Source organism: Chaetodon auriga, chromosome 10 (genome assembly GCF_051107435.1).
Source record: "Chaetodon auriga isolate fChaAug3 chromosome 10, fChaAug3.hap1, whole genome shotgun sequence".
Taxonomy (NCBI): Eukaryota; Metazoa; Chordata; class Actinopteri; order Chaetodontiformes; family Chaetodontidae; genus Chaetodon; species Chaetodon auriga.
In genome coordinates this window covers 17,536,739-17,552,500 of record NC_135083.1, presented here as the reverse complement: position 1 = coordinate 17,552,500, position 15,762 = coordinate 17,536,739, and the positions used below count along the sequence as shown (strand labels likewise).

Genomic DNA, 15,762 nt, shown 5'->3' with positions numbered 1-15,762 from the left:
CACACACACACACACACACACACACACACACACACACACACACACACACACACACACACACACACAGAGGCCCCAGTTGATGCTAGCACATGTAAATGTGGAAATCGCAATGGAACAATGTTCAGATTTTTCAGAGAAAGCTTGTCAGCAAGAGAAAGAGGAGAGGAAGTTTAATCACCCGCCAGTTTGCATCACCACACCACGGCACTTTCCATTCTTCCGATTCTTAGCTTCCTCAGCATGATCTGATCTCATATTTGGCTTTCTCAGTGTGCCGCAGTGCACGTTTATGTGTGTGTGTGTGAATGTGTGTGCATCTCCACATACACGGCTAAACTAAGGATCCAATAACCTCTTGGCTACCACTGTGGAGCTGCACGCCTGCATCCCCGACTCTTCCTCCCTCCTCTCCCCCCAGCGCTGGCCCCTGCGCCTCCCAAACAAAGCCGGGGGCAGCGGGAGTGGGCGGGTAATTGCTTGTCGATTATTTATGTGGCGCGGAGAGAGGCGGGGGATCGATAATGGGCCGGCGGTGCGGCGGGGGGGGGGGGGGTTGTATGTGTGTGTGTGTGTGTGTGTGTGTGTGTGTGTGTGTGTGTGTGTAAGACAGAGATGGGGGTGGTGAGGGGTTGGGGTGGGGATATAAGCAGGAAGCAGAGCGGCCAGGCGCTGTGTGGTGTAGCTCTGGGAGGCTGTGGGGGTGTATATAGTGTGTGTGTGTGTGTGTGTGTGTGTGTGTGTGTGTGTATGTGTGTGTGTGTGTTTGTGTTTTCAGGGGGCACTGATTGTTCGCGTGTGTTTGTTCCATTTTTCAAGCTGGCGGTCTGCATGCGTGCTCATCTATGCGGATTGAATTTGGGTTTCTTTGTGTGAATATGTCTGCTAATTTGTGTGTGTGTGTGTGTGTGTGTGTGTGTGTGTGTGTGTGTGTGTGTGTGTGTGTGTGTGTGTGTTTGTGTGTTTGTGAGAGGCCAGTAGTGCAGTGTGAATGTAGTCAGTGAGCCGCGGCTGTTCTCCGACAGCACACAGAGTAATTAGCCACACAGGACCGGGGAGAGTTAACTAGGCCTCACCCTCCCTTCCTCCATCCATCTCTACCTCCCCCTGCCTCCTCTTTAACCCTTTCACTTTTAATATGTTTTTTTTTTAAGAGTTTTTTTTTTTTTTTTTTTTTTTTAGACAATAGTGTCCAAACTTTGTTGCAACGGGGAAGCTCGTTTGTGTTTCAAATTGATGATCACCCTTTGCAGGCTCCATAAAGAAAAGGTTTTCCCAGTTTGGAGTGAAAGAACCTGACTGGTCTGCATATAGTCGTGACCCCGTCCATCATCTTTGAGATGAACTGAACCTCAGACTTTATGACAGGCCTTATCGCCCAGCATCAGAGCCCTCCTCATCAATGCCCTTGGAGGCTGTCACAGGAACATATGAATGTTGTAGGTTTGGAATGAGATGGGTGTAATGTCCACATACTTTTAGGTATGTTGTGTACCCATGCCTCATAAAATATACAGACCCAGCAAAAAAGATAGAATGTGAAAATAAAGAAAACAGCTGAGAGTGGAATGAGTGTGAAGAGAAAATTAAAATTGAGATAATTGGTGAGTAAACGCAAAAAACTCGTTGAGGCTGAGAATGAGTGGAAGGGACAGAAGCTCTGTCTCTCTGTAACTCTCTCCGTGGCTCACCTTTCCATCGACCCCTCATCATTGATTATCTGGGGCCCATTAGGGCCCATTGTTAAAAACAAATCATTAGGGCCGCTCGATGGGCTTAGAGCCTGGCGCTCCATTTGTCTGGCCTTAAATGGCACTAAGCTCACCAAGCATCTGCAAGGCAAATAAGGGAGGGATGGAGAAAAATAAAGAGAAAGGGAGAGAGGAAGTGGAAATCATGGGGGCTTAAACTGAGGATGAAGAGAGGGAAGCAAAAGAGAAGAAGAGGGGAGATGGCGGGAGGACGAAATGACGGAGAGAGAGATATGAACCAAAATAGGGAGTGAGGAGATCGAGTGTGAGATAAGGGGGGGGAGGGAAGGAGACAGAGAGGGAGCGAGATAGGGGGCGAGAAAGAGAGCGAGCGAGCGAGCGCGGAGGGAGCCTCATCCATTTTAATGAGCTTCCTGTGTAAATGTGTTCCTGCGGAGAAGGAGCCGAGGGCGGCCGCGCGGCGCTCCTAATCCCCCCACGCTCCCGTCATTAAGGGCAGCCCTGTCACACACACACACACACACACACACACACACACACACACACACACACACACACACACACACTGCCTGGGCTGCTGCGGGACGGGACCGCTGTCGCCACTCTGACAGGTCGTCACACACCAGTGAATTCCCCAGGAGCCCCTGGCCTCACTGCAGGCAGAGAGAGACAGCGACAGAGCATCCAGTGATATAGTTTTGCGTGATTATGAGCCCACCTTGGATTTATGAATCTGCCTATTTTGAGTCTCATGCAAAAACTAGGTGAGTGTTTTTGCCACGTCTTTTTATAGCATGTTAGTGGTTTGCCAACAAAATGCACAGATAGGCCAAAAAGAAAACCACACACAGACATGTGCACACATACAGCACACACACACACATACACACATATGCATACACACAGCCCCAGAGCAAAACGACTAATGTCTGCCACTCCTCCCTTAAAATTGCCTCCTATAAAAGAAGGAAGAGAGGGAGAGATGGAGGAAGGGGAGTGTCAGACACACTCTCTCTCCTTCTCTGTCTCTCTCTTTCTCTCTCTCCGTCTCTCTCACTCCCCGTGATTAGGCCTAATTATGGTGGCGCAGACGCCTGGCAGCCCCAGTCATGCAGCTTTAATTGACCGTTATTCATCTGCGGGCTAACGCTAGGCAAGGGTAGGCGGTGCAAGGAGAGGGAAGAAAGAGAGGGAATATCAGAAGGGGTGGGGGTGGGGGATGAGAGTTTGGCATGCGGGAGCCATGGCGGGGGTGGATGGGAGTTTTGCGGGCGCCTTAGCGTAGCCTAGTGGAACTGCGCGTCGCAAGGCTAATTGCTAGCCCCGAGGGATTAGGCCAGGTGATTACACACTGGGCGGTGTAATTACATAAGCAGCGGCTAGCAGGGCCCCAGCTCACGGCTCCGGGGTCACGCGCCGCAGCCCTCACCCAAGATTAATTGGAGCTGCCACTGGAGTGCGAGGCACCGCCGGAGAGAGCGGTTATACGATTAGCATTAACATTTCAGCGGCGGAGGCGATCGATGAATGGTTTTCACCCCCCCCCCCCCCCCCACATCACCACCCTCTCAGCACTGGCTCCGGCCCCCCCCGTCTCATCTCACAGCTCCTGCATGCATGCCCTCCCTCCTTACAGTTTCTCTTTCTCTCTCTCACTCTCTCCTTTTTCCTCACCATTTAGTGAGGCAGGAGACATGCAGGCGCTAGCTAATTTGAACGCGTTTGCAAAACAATATTTGCGGTTGCATGCGTCCCAGTGTTGGTTTTGATTTTGTTGTTTTCCTCAGCTTGCTTCCCATGTATGCTTTTGTGTGGCGGCAGTCGCACACAGCTGAGCTGCGATTGGCGTGATAGCAGCAGCTCAGGAGGAGAGAAACGAGAGACAGGAGAGGGAAGAGGAGAAGTGTGGGTAGGACGCTAGAGAGCGAGCTCAGGAAAGACCCGGGAAACGGCTGTGGTTTGAGACACTGAGCGGGCAGAGAGCATCATCATCATCCACTCCAGGCTCGAAGCCTCACACCGACACTTTCAAAGGGTCAAGGTGCAGACTCTTCTGACGGCTTTTTATCCGCTTCTTCAAAACCATGTCCCTGTACCCACCAAGATGTGCACAGAACTGAGAGAAAAACAGATGACTGGAAAGAATGAGAGCAAGGATTACAGCGAAAAAAGAAGCAGAGAGAGAAACTGAAAGAAATACAAAGAGGCAAGACAAGGCAGGAAGAGACAGGACGAGACTGAGTGACGAATAGGAGAGAGCAAAACACAGAGAGGAGAAGTAAAGGAAGGAAAAGAAAGGAGTGAACAAGACAGATTTTCAGAGGTCATAGAGAAGTAGAGAGACAGGAGTAAAGAACAGAAAAAAGATGGGTAAGACAGAACAAGAGACAGACAGAGAGAGAGGGAGAAAGGTGAGAGGCGCCTTTCCCCCTCAAGGAGGACAAAAGACGAGGCCAATAATGGAGAGGCCTTTTCAGAAGCAGAGGTTGCAGGACGCTCCATCTTTTCACCGGTTTCAATGCAGCCCAGAGAGTGAGAGGGAGAGAGGGAGGGAAGGGCGTAAAAAAAGGGAGAGAAGAGAGGAGGGATGAGTGTTAATTAGAAGGTCCTTCAGCCCGTGGCCCCGGTCAAGACGCAGGGGCCGCCCCAGCTGTCGGAGCATGACACACTGGCATTGTGCATTCAGCCCTCATTATGTGTGTGGGTCTAGAGTTTTGTGTGTGTGTGTGTGTGTGTGTGTGTGTGTATGTGTATGTGTATGTGTGTGAGAGAGAGAGAGAGGCGGCAGGGGAAGGAAAGGCTGCAGTCCAGAGTACAGCAATGGCCAGCGGCGCTTGCTGCGGCGTGACAAGACTGATGAGGCACTGGGGCGACACGGGGGCCTCTGGAGCTCCACTGATAAAAATACACCGCATTCATTGGTGTGGCAGCATGCACGCAGGCACGAAGACAGAGTTGAGACGCACTGCGAGCAGAGGAAGACACAAAATTATTAAAACTATTCTTTCATCGTAGGGAATCATTCATGATACATCCCTCCACGCTTCGTGCTTTCAGCATTTTAAAGTATCAAGTGAAATCCAAATTGAACTTAAATGTTGTCCTTTTCATATTTGTGTCCACAGAGAACTGTCCCACCCTCCACCCCTACTGTCCCCTCCAACTGCCCCTCACATCGCCTTAGGACCTCACCTGCGGCCTCCTTTCCTGGGCATGCCCTCAGCTCTTTGCCAGGCCCCTGGTGAGTGCGGAGGCTAAATAGATAATACTAATGCTCAGTCCCAGCGTGTTTGCATATAGAATGCTTGGCATGTAGGAGTCCTTGTAAAAAAAACATTTGGACTGATATGAAGGAAATGCTCCATGGCCCTGTACCAAACCATATGATTAAATTATACGTTTTAATATTTCATAAAGGTATGGTAGTTGCAGGATATTCATTTTAAAGGAACGTTGTGCAGAAGGCATCTACAACTGTTATCTTGCAGCGTACCTTTTGGTAACTTAGGTCACTTTTTTTCACGTTTTCACATTATTCCTCCACTGTTTCTGACACCTGGGAGCCTGCATAGCACTTTTTAAAAGACAGGTGTGTTCTCTTGCTGTGTCTCTCACAGGTTATGGTTTCCTCCAACCAGCTCAAGCTGAGATCTTTGCTCGGCAACAGGAGATGTTGAGGAAGCAGAATCTGGCCAGGTCTGTGTGTGTTTGAATGTTACTGTATGCAATAAGAGTTTCATTATGGCAGCCATGTCTACTGGTATATGATGAAGGCTAAATGTTAAAAAGTAGCTTCAAGGTAGGGAATTGTTTTTAATGTACACTCATGCAAGTGGGGTTAAATGTGAAATACTGTAAAATGTGAAACATTTGGCCTGTACGTTGAAGTCCCTGTGTGCTTCACTCAGACTGGAGATGTCGGCAGAGCTGCTGAGACAGAAGGAGTTGGAAAATCTCCACCAGCGCCAGCAGCAGCAGCAGCGTCTCCTGGGCTCCGACCATCTGGGAGCTCTACCTCCTGGCCTTCCCCACGACCATCCAGCCCTGCGGAGCCTCCACGACATCCCAGAGGGCCATCCGCTCCGCGAGGAACTGGTCCGCCGCTCAAATGCCATGCTGGTGCTTCGCCATGGAGCTGCCACACCCCTCCTAACCCTCAACCACCAGCAGCAACAACCAGGGGCGCCCTCCACACCCAAAGACACCCAGGCACAGAGCTCCACCGCAGGGCCAGACGTCGACTCCAGGAAGGCCCCCCGCAGAGGCCCCCAGACGCAGCTCCGCGCTGGGGATCACACAGGAGGAAGAGAGGACAGAAGAAGGGAGGGAGACAGGGAGGTGCAGGATGAGGAGATGAAGGACTCGGACAGTGAGACAGAGATGTGTGAGGAGAGGCAGGACAGTGTCAGTGCCAAGTCCAGCAGTAAACCCAGGGACAGGGAGAGAGACGGGGGTAAAGAGACCGGCAGCAAGGGAGTGTGTGACAGTGCCAAGGAGACCGGAGAGAGCTCAGGCAGGCTGAGCGCCCCTTGTAGTTCAGCAGGTACAGAATCACCCAGTCGCCACCTCTTCACCCCTGGTCTGGGCAAAGCTGACGTCAAGTACCATCTGCCACCTGGGTTCATACCGCCGCTGCCTGCTCTTCACGCCCAGTCGCTGCCCTTTGGATTCCCCTACGCCAACCCCTACTTTCACACGGGTGAGAGACTCAGACACACACACAAACACATATGAGGCTGAAAGACGACATGTGAAACCCATTAGCGTCACTCTCCGTGTGCGTGTCTCCAGTGTGGAGACCTCTCCCTGTTAGGGGCCCCGCTTATGACCCCTTCATGACCCCTCATGCACACCACCAGCAGCACAGCCACGTGGACAGAGGGGATGGGGGGGTGGGGGGGGGCTGTTTGTTCACATACATGCTCTGCAGACTCACACACACACTCGCAAAACCACACTTGTCTATATGCATAATGACACTGCATAAGAAAACTACTTACATAAACTCATTTTATTCAGTCAGTGCACAAAATCTGTCTATGAGCAGCTTCATAAGACTTAACGTCTAGTCAGCAGAGCTGAACTGTTGACTTATCCATAAATCACAACAGAAAGTTATTCCGCAACATTTTTTTGATTATAAATTAATAGCTTAAGTGATTTATGAAGCTGAAGTCCCAAATGTTGACGTGTTGCACCTTCTCAATGTGAGGATTTGTAGCTTTTCTTTGTGTTTAGGACACTAAAAAGTCAAAAATTGTGATTATTGCAGGCATTTCTTACTGATTTTAAACTAAACATAAAGGAACTGATAATGAAAATAATCTTTACTACACTACACGGATTACTAACCCGATTCCACCCAACTCTCATTATGTATTTATTAAAGGTTTTCTTCTCAAACTCATCATGATGACTAAACTTAACAGAAGAAAACTGACTGTCAACACTTTTTTAAAATGTAGCTCAAATGCGTCTCTGCAGTGTCCCTAGGCTTGCAGTTTTCAGGCTCTGCGTCACTAAAAACACGGCGCAGCAGCAAGATCCTCAGTCTAAATGGCAACTTTGTACCCAGTGTTTATATTGACACATCATTTTCACCCACTGCTGCTCTTTCAGGCTCTATGGGAGGTCTTTTCATGGATGGGGAGGACTCAGCCACAGCAAACCCTGTGGAGGACATCAGCAAGTGGAGTGTGGAGGACGTGTGTGGCTTCATAAGCAGCCTGGCCGGATGTGCTGAATACACACAGGTGAGGACATGGGGAGAGGGAGGAGGGAGAGAGAGAGAGAGAGAGAGAGAGAGAGAGAGAGAGGGAGGAGGGGATGGAGGCCGGGGGCAGGCTGACTACTCACCATAGAAGAAGAATAGTGACCAAGAAGTAAAACATACTGCAGCACTACTGTAGTACTGTAAAGGGCATCTCGTTGCGTTCAGGTAGCAGCACACAGTACTCGGGCTTTGTGTGAATGAGGATGATTTAACAGTGCATGTTGGTGTAGTCTGTGTGAATGAAATGTGGATTTGTGTGTATCACCATGTATATTCCTCCAAAATGAAATACGCACCATTTAAGAAAAGTGAACCAATCTTAGCTTATTTCAATGCTACACAACTAGAACGATTTGATCTTTTTTTAAAGGAAAAAAGTAGGAATTCCTTTTGAAGTGTTTAAAAACAATATTCACATGACAACATAATGTTAAATGGCTTATTAGTCGCTGTAGTCTTTCTGGCTGTGGTGTGAAGTGATTCCTTCCTAATGTGACTCCACTGTAAAAGATAGAGGCACAAATCCGTAATTCTTGTTCCACACACAGTGATTTCTAAAGTTCAGCTGAAGCTAATACAAGACTTCAACTGTCTGTCATTAGCTGAATTAGAAGTAGAAATACCATCTTCTTGGTATGAAATTCCCTCTTATTAGCTTCAGTTGAACTTTAGAAATTGTTTGTACACGGAGCAGGACTGTGAAATTTGTCACCCTGGTCTCTTACGTCAAAGTCACACCATGAACAGGAGGACTGCTTTCAGTGACCTCAATGGAAATATGGGACTGTGGATGTTGTATTAAGGGACAGTTGGAAAAATCAGACATTTAGCTTAAGACCCTTTTAGACATTTTCTGCCTGCATATTGTAAAAATGTTCAATGGTAAACTTCAGCTTCTCCCCTAAAAATGGGTATGTAACATTTTGGAATAGGGCCACTGTTTTGGAGACTGTGTGAATGAGTGTGTAGGTTTGTGTGTCGAGTGTGTCTCTGTGTGTGTGTGTGTGTGTGTATGTCGGGGCTGTGGCTGAAGCGGCTGTGTCTCCGCCAGGTGTTTCGGGAGCAGGCCATTGATGGAGAGACATTACCGCTGCTCACTGAGGAGCACCTGCTCAACACCATGGGACTAAAGCTGGGGCCTGCGCTCAAGATCCGCTCACAGGTACACACACCTGCGTGTGTGTTTGTGTATGATCAAGTGGACTCGTCGTGTGTTTGAATGTGTGTTTCTGCCATAGGACATAAGGCAAACTGCTAGTGGAGCATAGATGATTCCCTAAAGTAGGCAGCCCCGCAGACTGCAGCCCCTCTTCTCTCTCTCTGTTTAAAATACAGTGTGCAGCATTAGCCCATTACTCAGCACTCAGCAGGCTGTACTGACAGTCACACCTTCTCCTCTCCTCGTCCTCCTAAGGTGGCGCGCCGTGTTGGCAGGCTTTTCTACATGACCGGATTCCCGCTGGCGTTCCCGTTTCCACCTTCTGCCGCGCTGCGCCCCCCCGAACGGGATCGGGATCCCCTGACCACGCCATCTGACACCCCCCTGCCTCTCGCCCTGTCCCTGTCCCACAGACCCACCTCCACCAGCAGCAGCTCCTCACCGTACAGCGGCCCCACCCCAGGGTGCTCCTCCCCCAAACAGGAAAACGGTAACGACTCCTCGGTGCGGGGAAGATACGAGGCCAAAACTCCTTCGTAGGAGAGGGACGGGCAGGGGTGAGGAGAGATCTGCCTCAAACTAACCAGAGGGGGGGGGGTGTGGGCTAACCTGACCCAGAGAGATTGACTCCTATTGACCAGACTTGCCCCGCCCCCTCCCACCTTGAGACCCTTACGCTGAAATTTATGGGAAAACATTGGACTGGAATAAAAGACAACTGGACTGTATCCGACAAACCAATCAGCCTCTGAGTTCCTCTGCAGTGGCTGTAGCTGTGCAGAATCCAAATAAAGTGGGTTGGAAGGGAGACACGTGAAGCGACAGCGAAAGAGAGGAACAGAGGAAGAGAAAAAGGAGGAAAAGGAGACAGCTGGTCACAGACAGCCTGCCAAAAAAAAAAAAAAGAAAAAGAAAAAAAAAAAAAGGAGCGAGCCCTGCCACAAATGTGACATTCTTGCAAGTCAGACAGTCAGACGCTAGCGGAAACTCTTCCTTCCTTCCTGGGCTGGAGGAAGCTCCACTCACTCACTCGCTTTCTCTTGTCTCTGTCTCTCCGACTGCTCTCACCACAAGCCCTGCAGAACCCAGGAATTAAAGAGACGCCTCTCCCCTTTTTTCTCTCCCTCCCTTCCTCCTCCTCCTCCTCCTCCTCGCCTGTTTCCCGAGGCCAAACAGCAGCGTGGAGCCGTCTTTGTAGAGGCTGGAGTTGAAGCATATGCTGAGCAGCACCAGATCTGACCAGCTCCCTCTTATCACTGCAACTATGCATTCCACTGTCCCGATACCAAAGATGACCGGATGTGTGGAATTGGAACCATGTTTCACAATGTGTCTGCTTCTTTTTGCATTACTGGTCTCAGAGAAAGACTGGTCCAACAGGGAAATGCTAGGTTAGTGCCTCACGTGATGGACTGTCTCTGAAGAGACACAGGTCGAGCTGGCTTTTACTGACGTACAAACGCTTACAAATGTCGGCGAAATGGAGAGGCCTCGACGAGACGAGGCTCATTGTGCGCTTGCGTTGACTACTGTGGGAGGTAGGAAAAACATGCAAAATTGTACAGAATCATGCTTAAGATGAAAATATCCTGAAGGTTACATACGTGGTACTTTTACTTTTTTGTTAAATGTAGTTGCACGAATAAGGTTTTCTTTACTGAAAAATGTGACTTGCTGAACTTTGGTGGTACTTTCGTTCCTAATTTTTTCTTTTTTTTTTTTTTTTGTTCTGCCATTTGTTTTTTTTTTTAAGTGTAATATTAAAAAGACGCTCCAATCTTGAATGCTACTTCAAGCATATAAATATGAGGAAAAAAATATTTATAGGACTTTTGATGTAGTAGATAAAGCAGATTATGATATGTATAATAATTAGCCCTTAAAATGGATTCCAAAGATACTTTTACTTTGTTTTCTCTTGGTTGCAGGGAAAAGAAAGGCACAAAGCTCTTAATGCAAATGTTTTGAATTATGGATTTTTTTTTTAACTACGCAAGCAATGAATTAAAAATGGTCTCTAGAGTTCCCTTCAAAAGTTTTGTCTTCATCCTATTTTTCTATTCACCACACAGGTGAAATAAAACCTGAAGAAATTCCTCCGCTCTCTCTTTTCTTTCGTGTTTGTGTGCCTCAGTCCGACGTACATTCGCCTTTTCCTCCTCAGGTGTTTGTGGTTCTTGAGCAAAGACGTGCAGGAGGGAGTATGCGGTCTCCTGATGTGTGTGTGTGAAGGGAAGGTGACCCACGGGGGGCACAGTTCAGGTCAACACCAGCTGTCAGAGTGTGAGGTTCAGCCGCAGGCCAAGGCCTCCCTTGCCTGTAGGGATAAACCTGACCCTCTTCGTACACCCACACACACACACACACACACATACAGGACCAGAACCAGGAGCAGCCCCCACTCGCTCTCACCTTCCTCCTTCAAAGAGTTCACACTGAAGCAGTACGCTCTGCACCCTCAGCTGGGACTTCCCCTCGCTTTAGGCTGGGCCTCTGCACCACAAGAGTCTGTATTCACTGAAAACAACTACAGAGGAAATGAGACGACACAAAGGTGTTTCAAATCTTCACTGTGCCGTTTAAATCCATGTCAAACAACTCATCTGCCCTGCATTGTGCACCAGGGCAATGATCGTTCACCCAACAAAAGGCCAGTGTCACCTTTAGTTTAGTGAACGCTGGTGCAGAGGAGTCAGGAAAGAAAGAGGGATAAGTTGGAGTATGAAAGCTGTGTCTGAGCATGTGAACACACAGACAGAAAAGACAGTGGTCTGGGCGGGGGGTGGGTGAGGAGTTGGCACAGAAACAGACCAGCCTGTGTTGCTTCTCTACCACCTGGGCAGAGAGTCTTGGCACAGCATCAGACGCCACCCTGCCAGCCTGGCACAGCACTGCCGCCTCAGGGCTAAACACCCGCCTCTCTGTACCCCCTCCTCGCGGCCGGCCCAGCCTGGCTCGGCCCGGCTCGGCTCAGCGAGGCTCACAGCTCTCTCCAAAATAGCCTGTCCTCACAAAGCCTGAGGGTGTCTACAGGTGTGCACATGTACGGAGGAGACAAATAACTCGTTTGAGGTACGCCGTGCACCAGCATGGACGTACACGCTTCAATTAGTGAGTATCTTAAAAAGAATTAAAAAAAAAAAAAAAAAAAAAATCAAGGAAACCAAATGTGGAGTCTTGAATCAAGTCTTCTTTTGTACAATTTCACTGCTTAATAAAATTACATCATGAACATGTTTGTACTGTACAGGTCAAGTAATACAAAATTCCAAAAATGTAAAAAGTCTAATATTATGTGAAGCATGGGTGGTTGTTAAAGTTCAGCATTTCTCCTGCGAGCTCGAGCGTGTGCGTCCATGAACCTCAGTCGTCATCAGACAGCTCCAGGTCCTCCACCAGATCTTCGCCTCCCTCTGCCAGCTTTATCAGAGCAGTGGAAGACAGCGGCTGAGGAGCCTTCGAGGCCTTTTCATCCCCTTCCTCCTCATCCTCATCCTCCTCCTCATCATCTAGAACACAAACAGGAAGCACTTTAATTTCACATTCAGCCACGTGGGGAGTGTGTCCGGTATGAAGAGGTTAGACTTTTTAAGTTTACGTTCACAAATGAATATTGATCAGTTAACACATTTATTCTACTTCACACTTTGATGCCATGTTGGATGTTGCTGCTTGGGTTTATTACATTTTTATTTAGACTTTTGGGCTGACCTATGAGGATATATTTCATGTTAAACACACTCTTTGCAGCTCCACACAGATTAGCTCATCTCTGTGGTGATGAGTGTTAACACGGCACTACAGCCTCTCCTGCTCACTGAATGAATGAATCCACAGCAAACTGCACTTTTCCAGTGTTTCCATGAAGCTGCTGGTTTGTCAGGGTTTCTGTTATCATTCTTCTTAGACACTGATATTGTACCAACCTGAATCTCCGCCCTCCATCTCCTCATCGTTACTCATGTCAGACAGATCAAGATCATCATCATCATCATCTTCATCTGACCCAGGGCTGCCCTTTTTACCTGAAAGGGGGAGACAGTGAAAAACATTATAATGCATTGAATTTCTTCTTCTAGTTTTACTTTCTGCAGACATTCCTGAGTTTGCGTCGGTGCCTCGCTAACGTCTGAGGACTGTGGAGACACCTATATGTGGGCCAGGCATCAGAGGCAGTCTATTTCCTCCTGAGATGGAACTGAGAGTCGATTACAGACGCTGCTGCTGCTGCTGCACAAACACCCATGACAGTTTACTACCGGCAATTTCAGACATCTTATGCTCACGGCCTAAATATAGCAAATGGAGATAGCAGGCAGGTTCCACAGCCACGATGATGATGGGAGAGTTGGCGTGCGAGCGTGTGTGTGTGTGCGTGTGTGCCGGAGAGAAGTTGGGAGTTTGTCTGAATTTGTGTTGCAGCATTCTCAGTGTGTGTTAGTGTGTGTGTGTTGTCTAGCCAAAGGGACAACTGGGGTCCACAGGCTTTGAAGTTGGAGGTGTGATGAGAGGCTGGGGGCATGGAGGAGAGGAAAGCAAAACAGAGCTACTTCCTCCGTCTGCTCCACTGTAAACACACACACACACACACACACACACACACACACACACACACACACAGAGCTCTACAATAAGAGCGCGCACACACACATAGAGATAAACAATGTCTATTAAAACATCAGGTACTTCCTCTCCTATTTAAATTTAAGTTGACAAACATACTCTCACCTGCTCCCACTCTTCGTTGCTCACATGGAGCAGAGTTCAGCAGTAGCTCAGAGACTGCCCCCAGATGACCTGGAAAACTTGTGCCCCCCCCCCCCGCAAATACACACATTGACACCACACACACACACACACACATAGACACACACAGACCCACATGCACACACATCAATCTAAATCATCAGCCCCCTCCGCTCATACTCCCCCTCTTTCCGGGAGTGTGTGAGACCACAAAGAGCTTTGGTGAGCTGCCCAAAAGCTTTTGGCTCCTCAAGACTGGACGAGAAGGTGGTGGGTGTGCTCGCGTGTGCTATCATCGAGGTGTGTGTGTGTGTGTGTGTGTGTGTGTGTGTGTGTGTGCGCGTGCACGTGTTGCGAGGACATGCGGGGGCAGCTGGCTGAAGCCCACAGAGCCAGAAAGAGAGAGCGAGAGAGCTAGAATGAAAGAGGCAGAGAGGAGTGGGAGCGGCCACCTCTGGCTGTTCCACTGGACTGGTTTGAATTAGGAACCCCCGCTGGGATCCAAGCCTGTACTTCCTGTCGGGGGGTTTCAGTTCGTGTGTGTGCGCGCGAGGGGTGGAGGAGAGACGAACGAAGAGGGAGGGAGGGAGGGAGGGGTGGACAGAGAGCGAGAGGCGGGGGCCGCTGCTTGCCGGCAGCTGCCCATCCGTTTGTGGGGGACTCTCCCTACAATGAAGTCCAGATGCATTTAAAAAAAAAAAAAAAATCCCCCTGCCGCCTACTCCTTTCCTCTGTGACCCCGTGGAGGGCCTTTTCTGCTTGGAGCGTGCACGAGTGCACCGCTGAAGAAGCGAGGTTGCAGCTGCCTGTGACCTGTGGATGACCCGGCGAGGACGAGACTCACTGAGGTTAAAGGAAGAACCGGCCGACGGTTCCTCTCGAGCGGAGACTTTCTCCTCAGTTTGACTTGAGATTTAACGTTCAGTTCCTCAGAAACAGCCTCTGTTTGAATTAATCAGAGCCCTGTGATAACTAAGTACGAAAATGAGGAGCTTTCCATTTTGACAGGTACAAAGTTTATACTTTGTACCCTAAAACTTTTGCATGCTTTTCCTTTAAAGCCTTGAAAACCGTGTTTCTGAATTTGTGTTTTTCTGATAAACTGAAGGATTAAGTTTTACTCTACGGGTTGTGAAAATTCTACTACCGAAGCTAAATAAACGACATGATGCTCTTACAGAATATCATGCATTTATGTGAATAAACTACATCTACAGCAGTAAAATGGGACATACACATTAATGCAGCAGTAACATTAATCTAGTAACATCGTTCATAATAGTGACACAGTGACAGTACTGCAGAATGAGTCATTTAAGTTTTCATCCTTTGAGTAAATGTTGCTGATAATTCTCAGGTTTGCCCTGCAGGACTCTTAGGTGTAGTGGGATATTTTCACGGTGTGGTATTAGTACATTAAAAAAATCTGAATGCTTCTTCCTCCACTGATCTGCTTCTTGTTGCCAAATCTTGCCAAAGTCAGTAACTGTTGCAGAAACAGCGATAAGAGCCCAGAATTCAGCCTCAGCTGTCATCACCTATTTAACTTTGATTTCACGCTGTAGAAAACCAGGCTGCAACAAAACGCAGCCCCCTAGAGGCCAACAGGCCGACACATCACGGTCTGCTGTTGCACAATGCAAATCTGATTTCAGCGTGTGAGCGTGTGAGTGTGTGTGTGTGTGTGTGAGGAGAGCGCGTGAGTCAGCTTGCCTTTGATTTGGAGTCCGTCATCATCTTCGTCTGAATCGCTGTCAGACTGAAACAGATCCTTGAACTCCTTCTTGTCCTCCGCCTTCTTCTCCTGAATCTTCTTTCGCTTGATCTCTGGGAGGTCCAGATCCTCCATCTTTAACAAAACACGAAACACAGCGGGGTGAACACACAAACCTGCTTTCATTGTGTTAATGACGATGATCATAATCGTCCCGCCTGCAAAACTGTTCCACTATTATAGCATGACTGTTTGGTGGTTTATGTAACAGAGCATTTCTTGTGGGTAACAGTAACATTCATAGAGAAACAGCCAGAAGTGATTCATGATGACTGAGTGGGATGGGGGGGGTTTAGTGGGATAGTTACCCTTTCTTTGCCAGAGATCTCCAGCTGGATCTCCTTCTCCCTCAGCTTCTTCCACTGGCTGTAGTACCTGCTGAGGGGAGTCCCCTCCTGCTGGATCTGCTTCTCCCAAGCCGCCTGACGGAGGACACGGTGATTCAAATCTTTGTTGATACAGGTGTGGGTGTGTGTGTTGTGTTAAATAAGAAGCAGATCTGTGCCAGAGCTTCTCGATAAACATGAATATCCATGCTGGTGGTTATTGTTTAACCCTCAGAACACCACAACCCAGCGGCGGGTTTGAAAGGCATGTTTTC

At 48.6% G+C, this 15,762-nt stretch overlaps 2 protein-coding genes across 7 annotated transcripts in view; one reads left to right on the top strand and one right to left on the bottom strand.

Annotated features, from left to right (window-relative positions):
- Positions 1-9,533, top strand: part of samd11 (sterile alpha motif domain containing 11) — a 77,992-nt gene extending 68,459 nt beyond the window's left edge. For 4 of the 5 annotated variants that reach the window (XM_076741021.1, XM_076741017.1, XM_076741019.1 and 1 more), the window contains 6 exons: positions 4,835-4,950; positions 5,327-5,405; positions 5,618-6,408; positions 7,329-7,462; positions 8,534-8,644; positions 8,897-9,533. In XM_076741021.1, coding sequence (XP_076597136.1) covers positions 4,835-4,950; positions 5,327-5,405; positions 5,618-6,408; positions 7,329-7,462; positions 8,534-8,644; positions 8,897-9,181 — 1,516 coding nt within the window. In that variant the 3' untranslated portion in view covers positions 9,182-9,533. The remainder of the gene's footprint in view (positions 1-4,834; positions 4,951-5,326; positions 5,406-5,617; positions 6,409-7,328; positions 7,463-8,533; positions 8,645-8,896) is intronic. The other variant, XM_076741018.1, reaches the window with a different exon arrangement.
- Positions 9,534-11,811: 2,278 nt separating this feature from the next.
- Positions 11,812-15,762, bottom strand: part of noc2l (NOC2-like nucleolar associated transcriptional repressor) — a 16,120-nt gene continuing 12,169 nt past the window's right edge. For both annotated transcript variants that reach the window (XM_076740539.1, XM_076740538.1), the window contains exons 15-18: positions 15,470-15,583; positions 15,101-15,236; positions 12,568-12,666; positions 11,812-12,150 (exon numbers count right to left, since the gene is read on the bottom strand). In XM_076740539.1, coding sequence (XP_076596654.1) covers positions 12,005-12,150; positions 12,568-12,666; positions 15,101-15,236; positions 15,470-15,583 — 495 coding nt within the window. In that variant the 3' untranslated portion in view covers positions 11,812-12,004. The remainder of the gene's footprint in view (positions 12,151-12,567; positions 12,667-15,100; positions 15,237-15,469; positions 15,584-15,762) is intronic.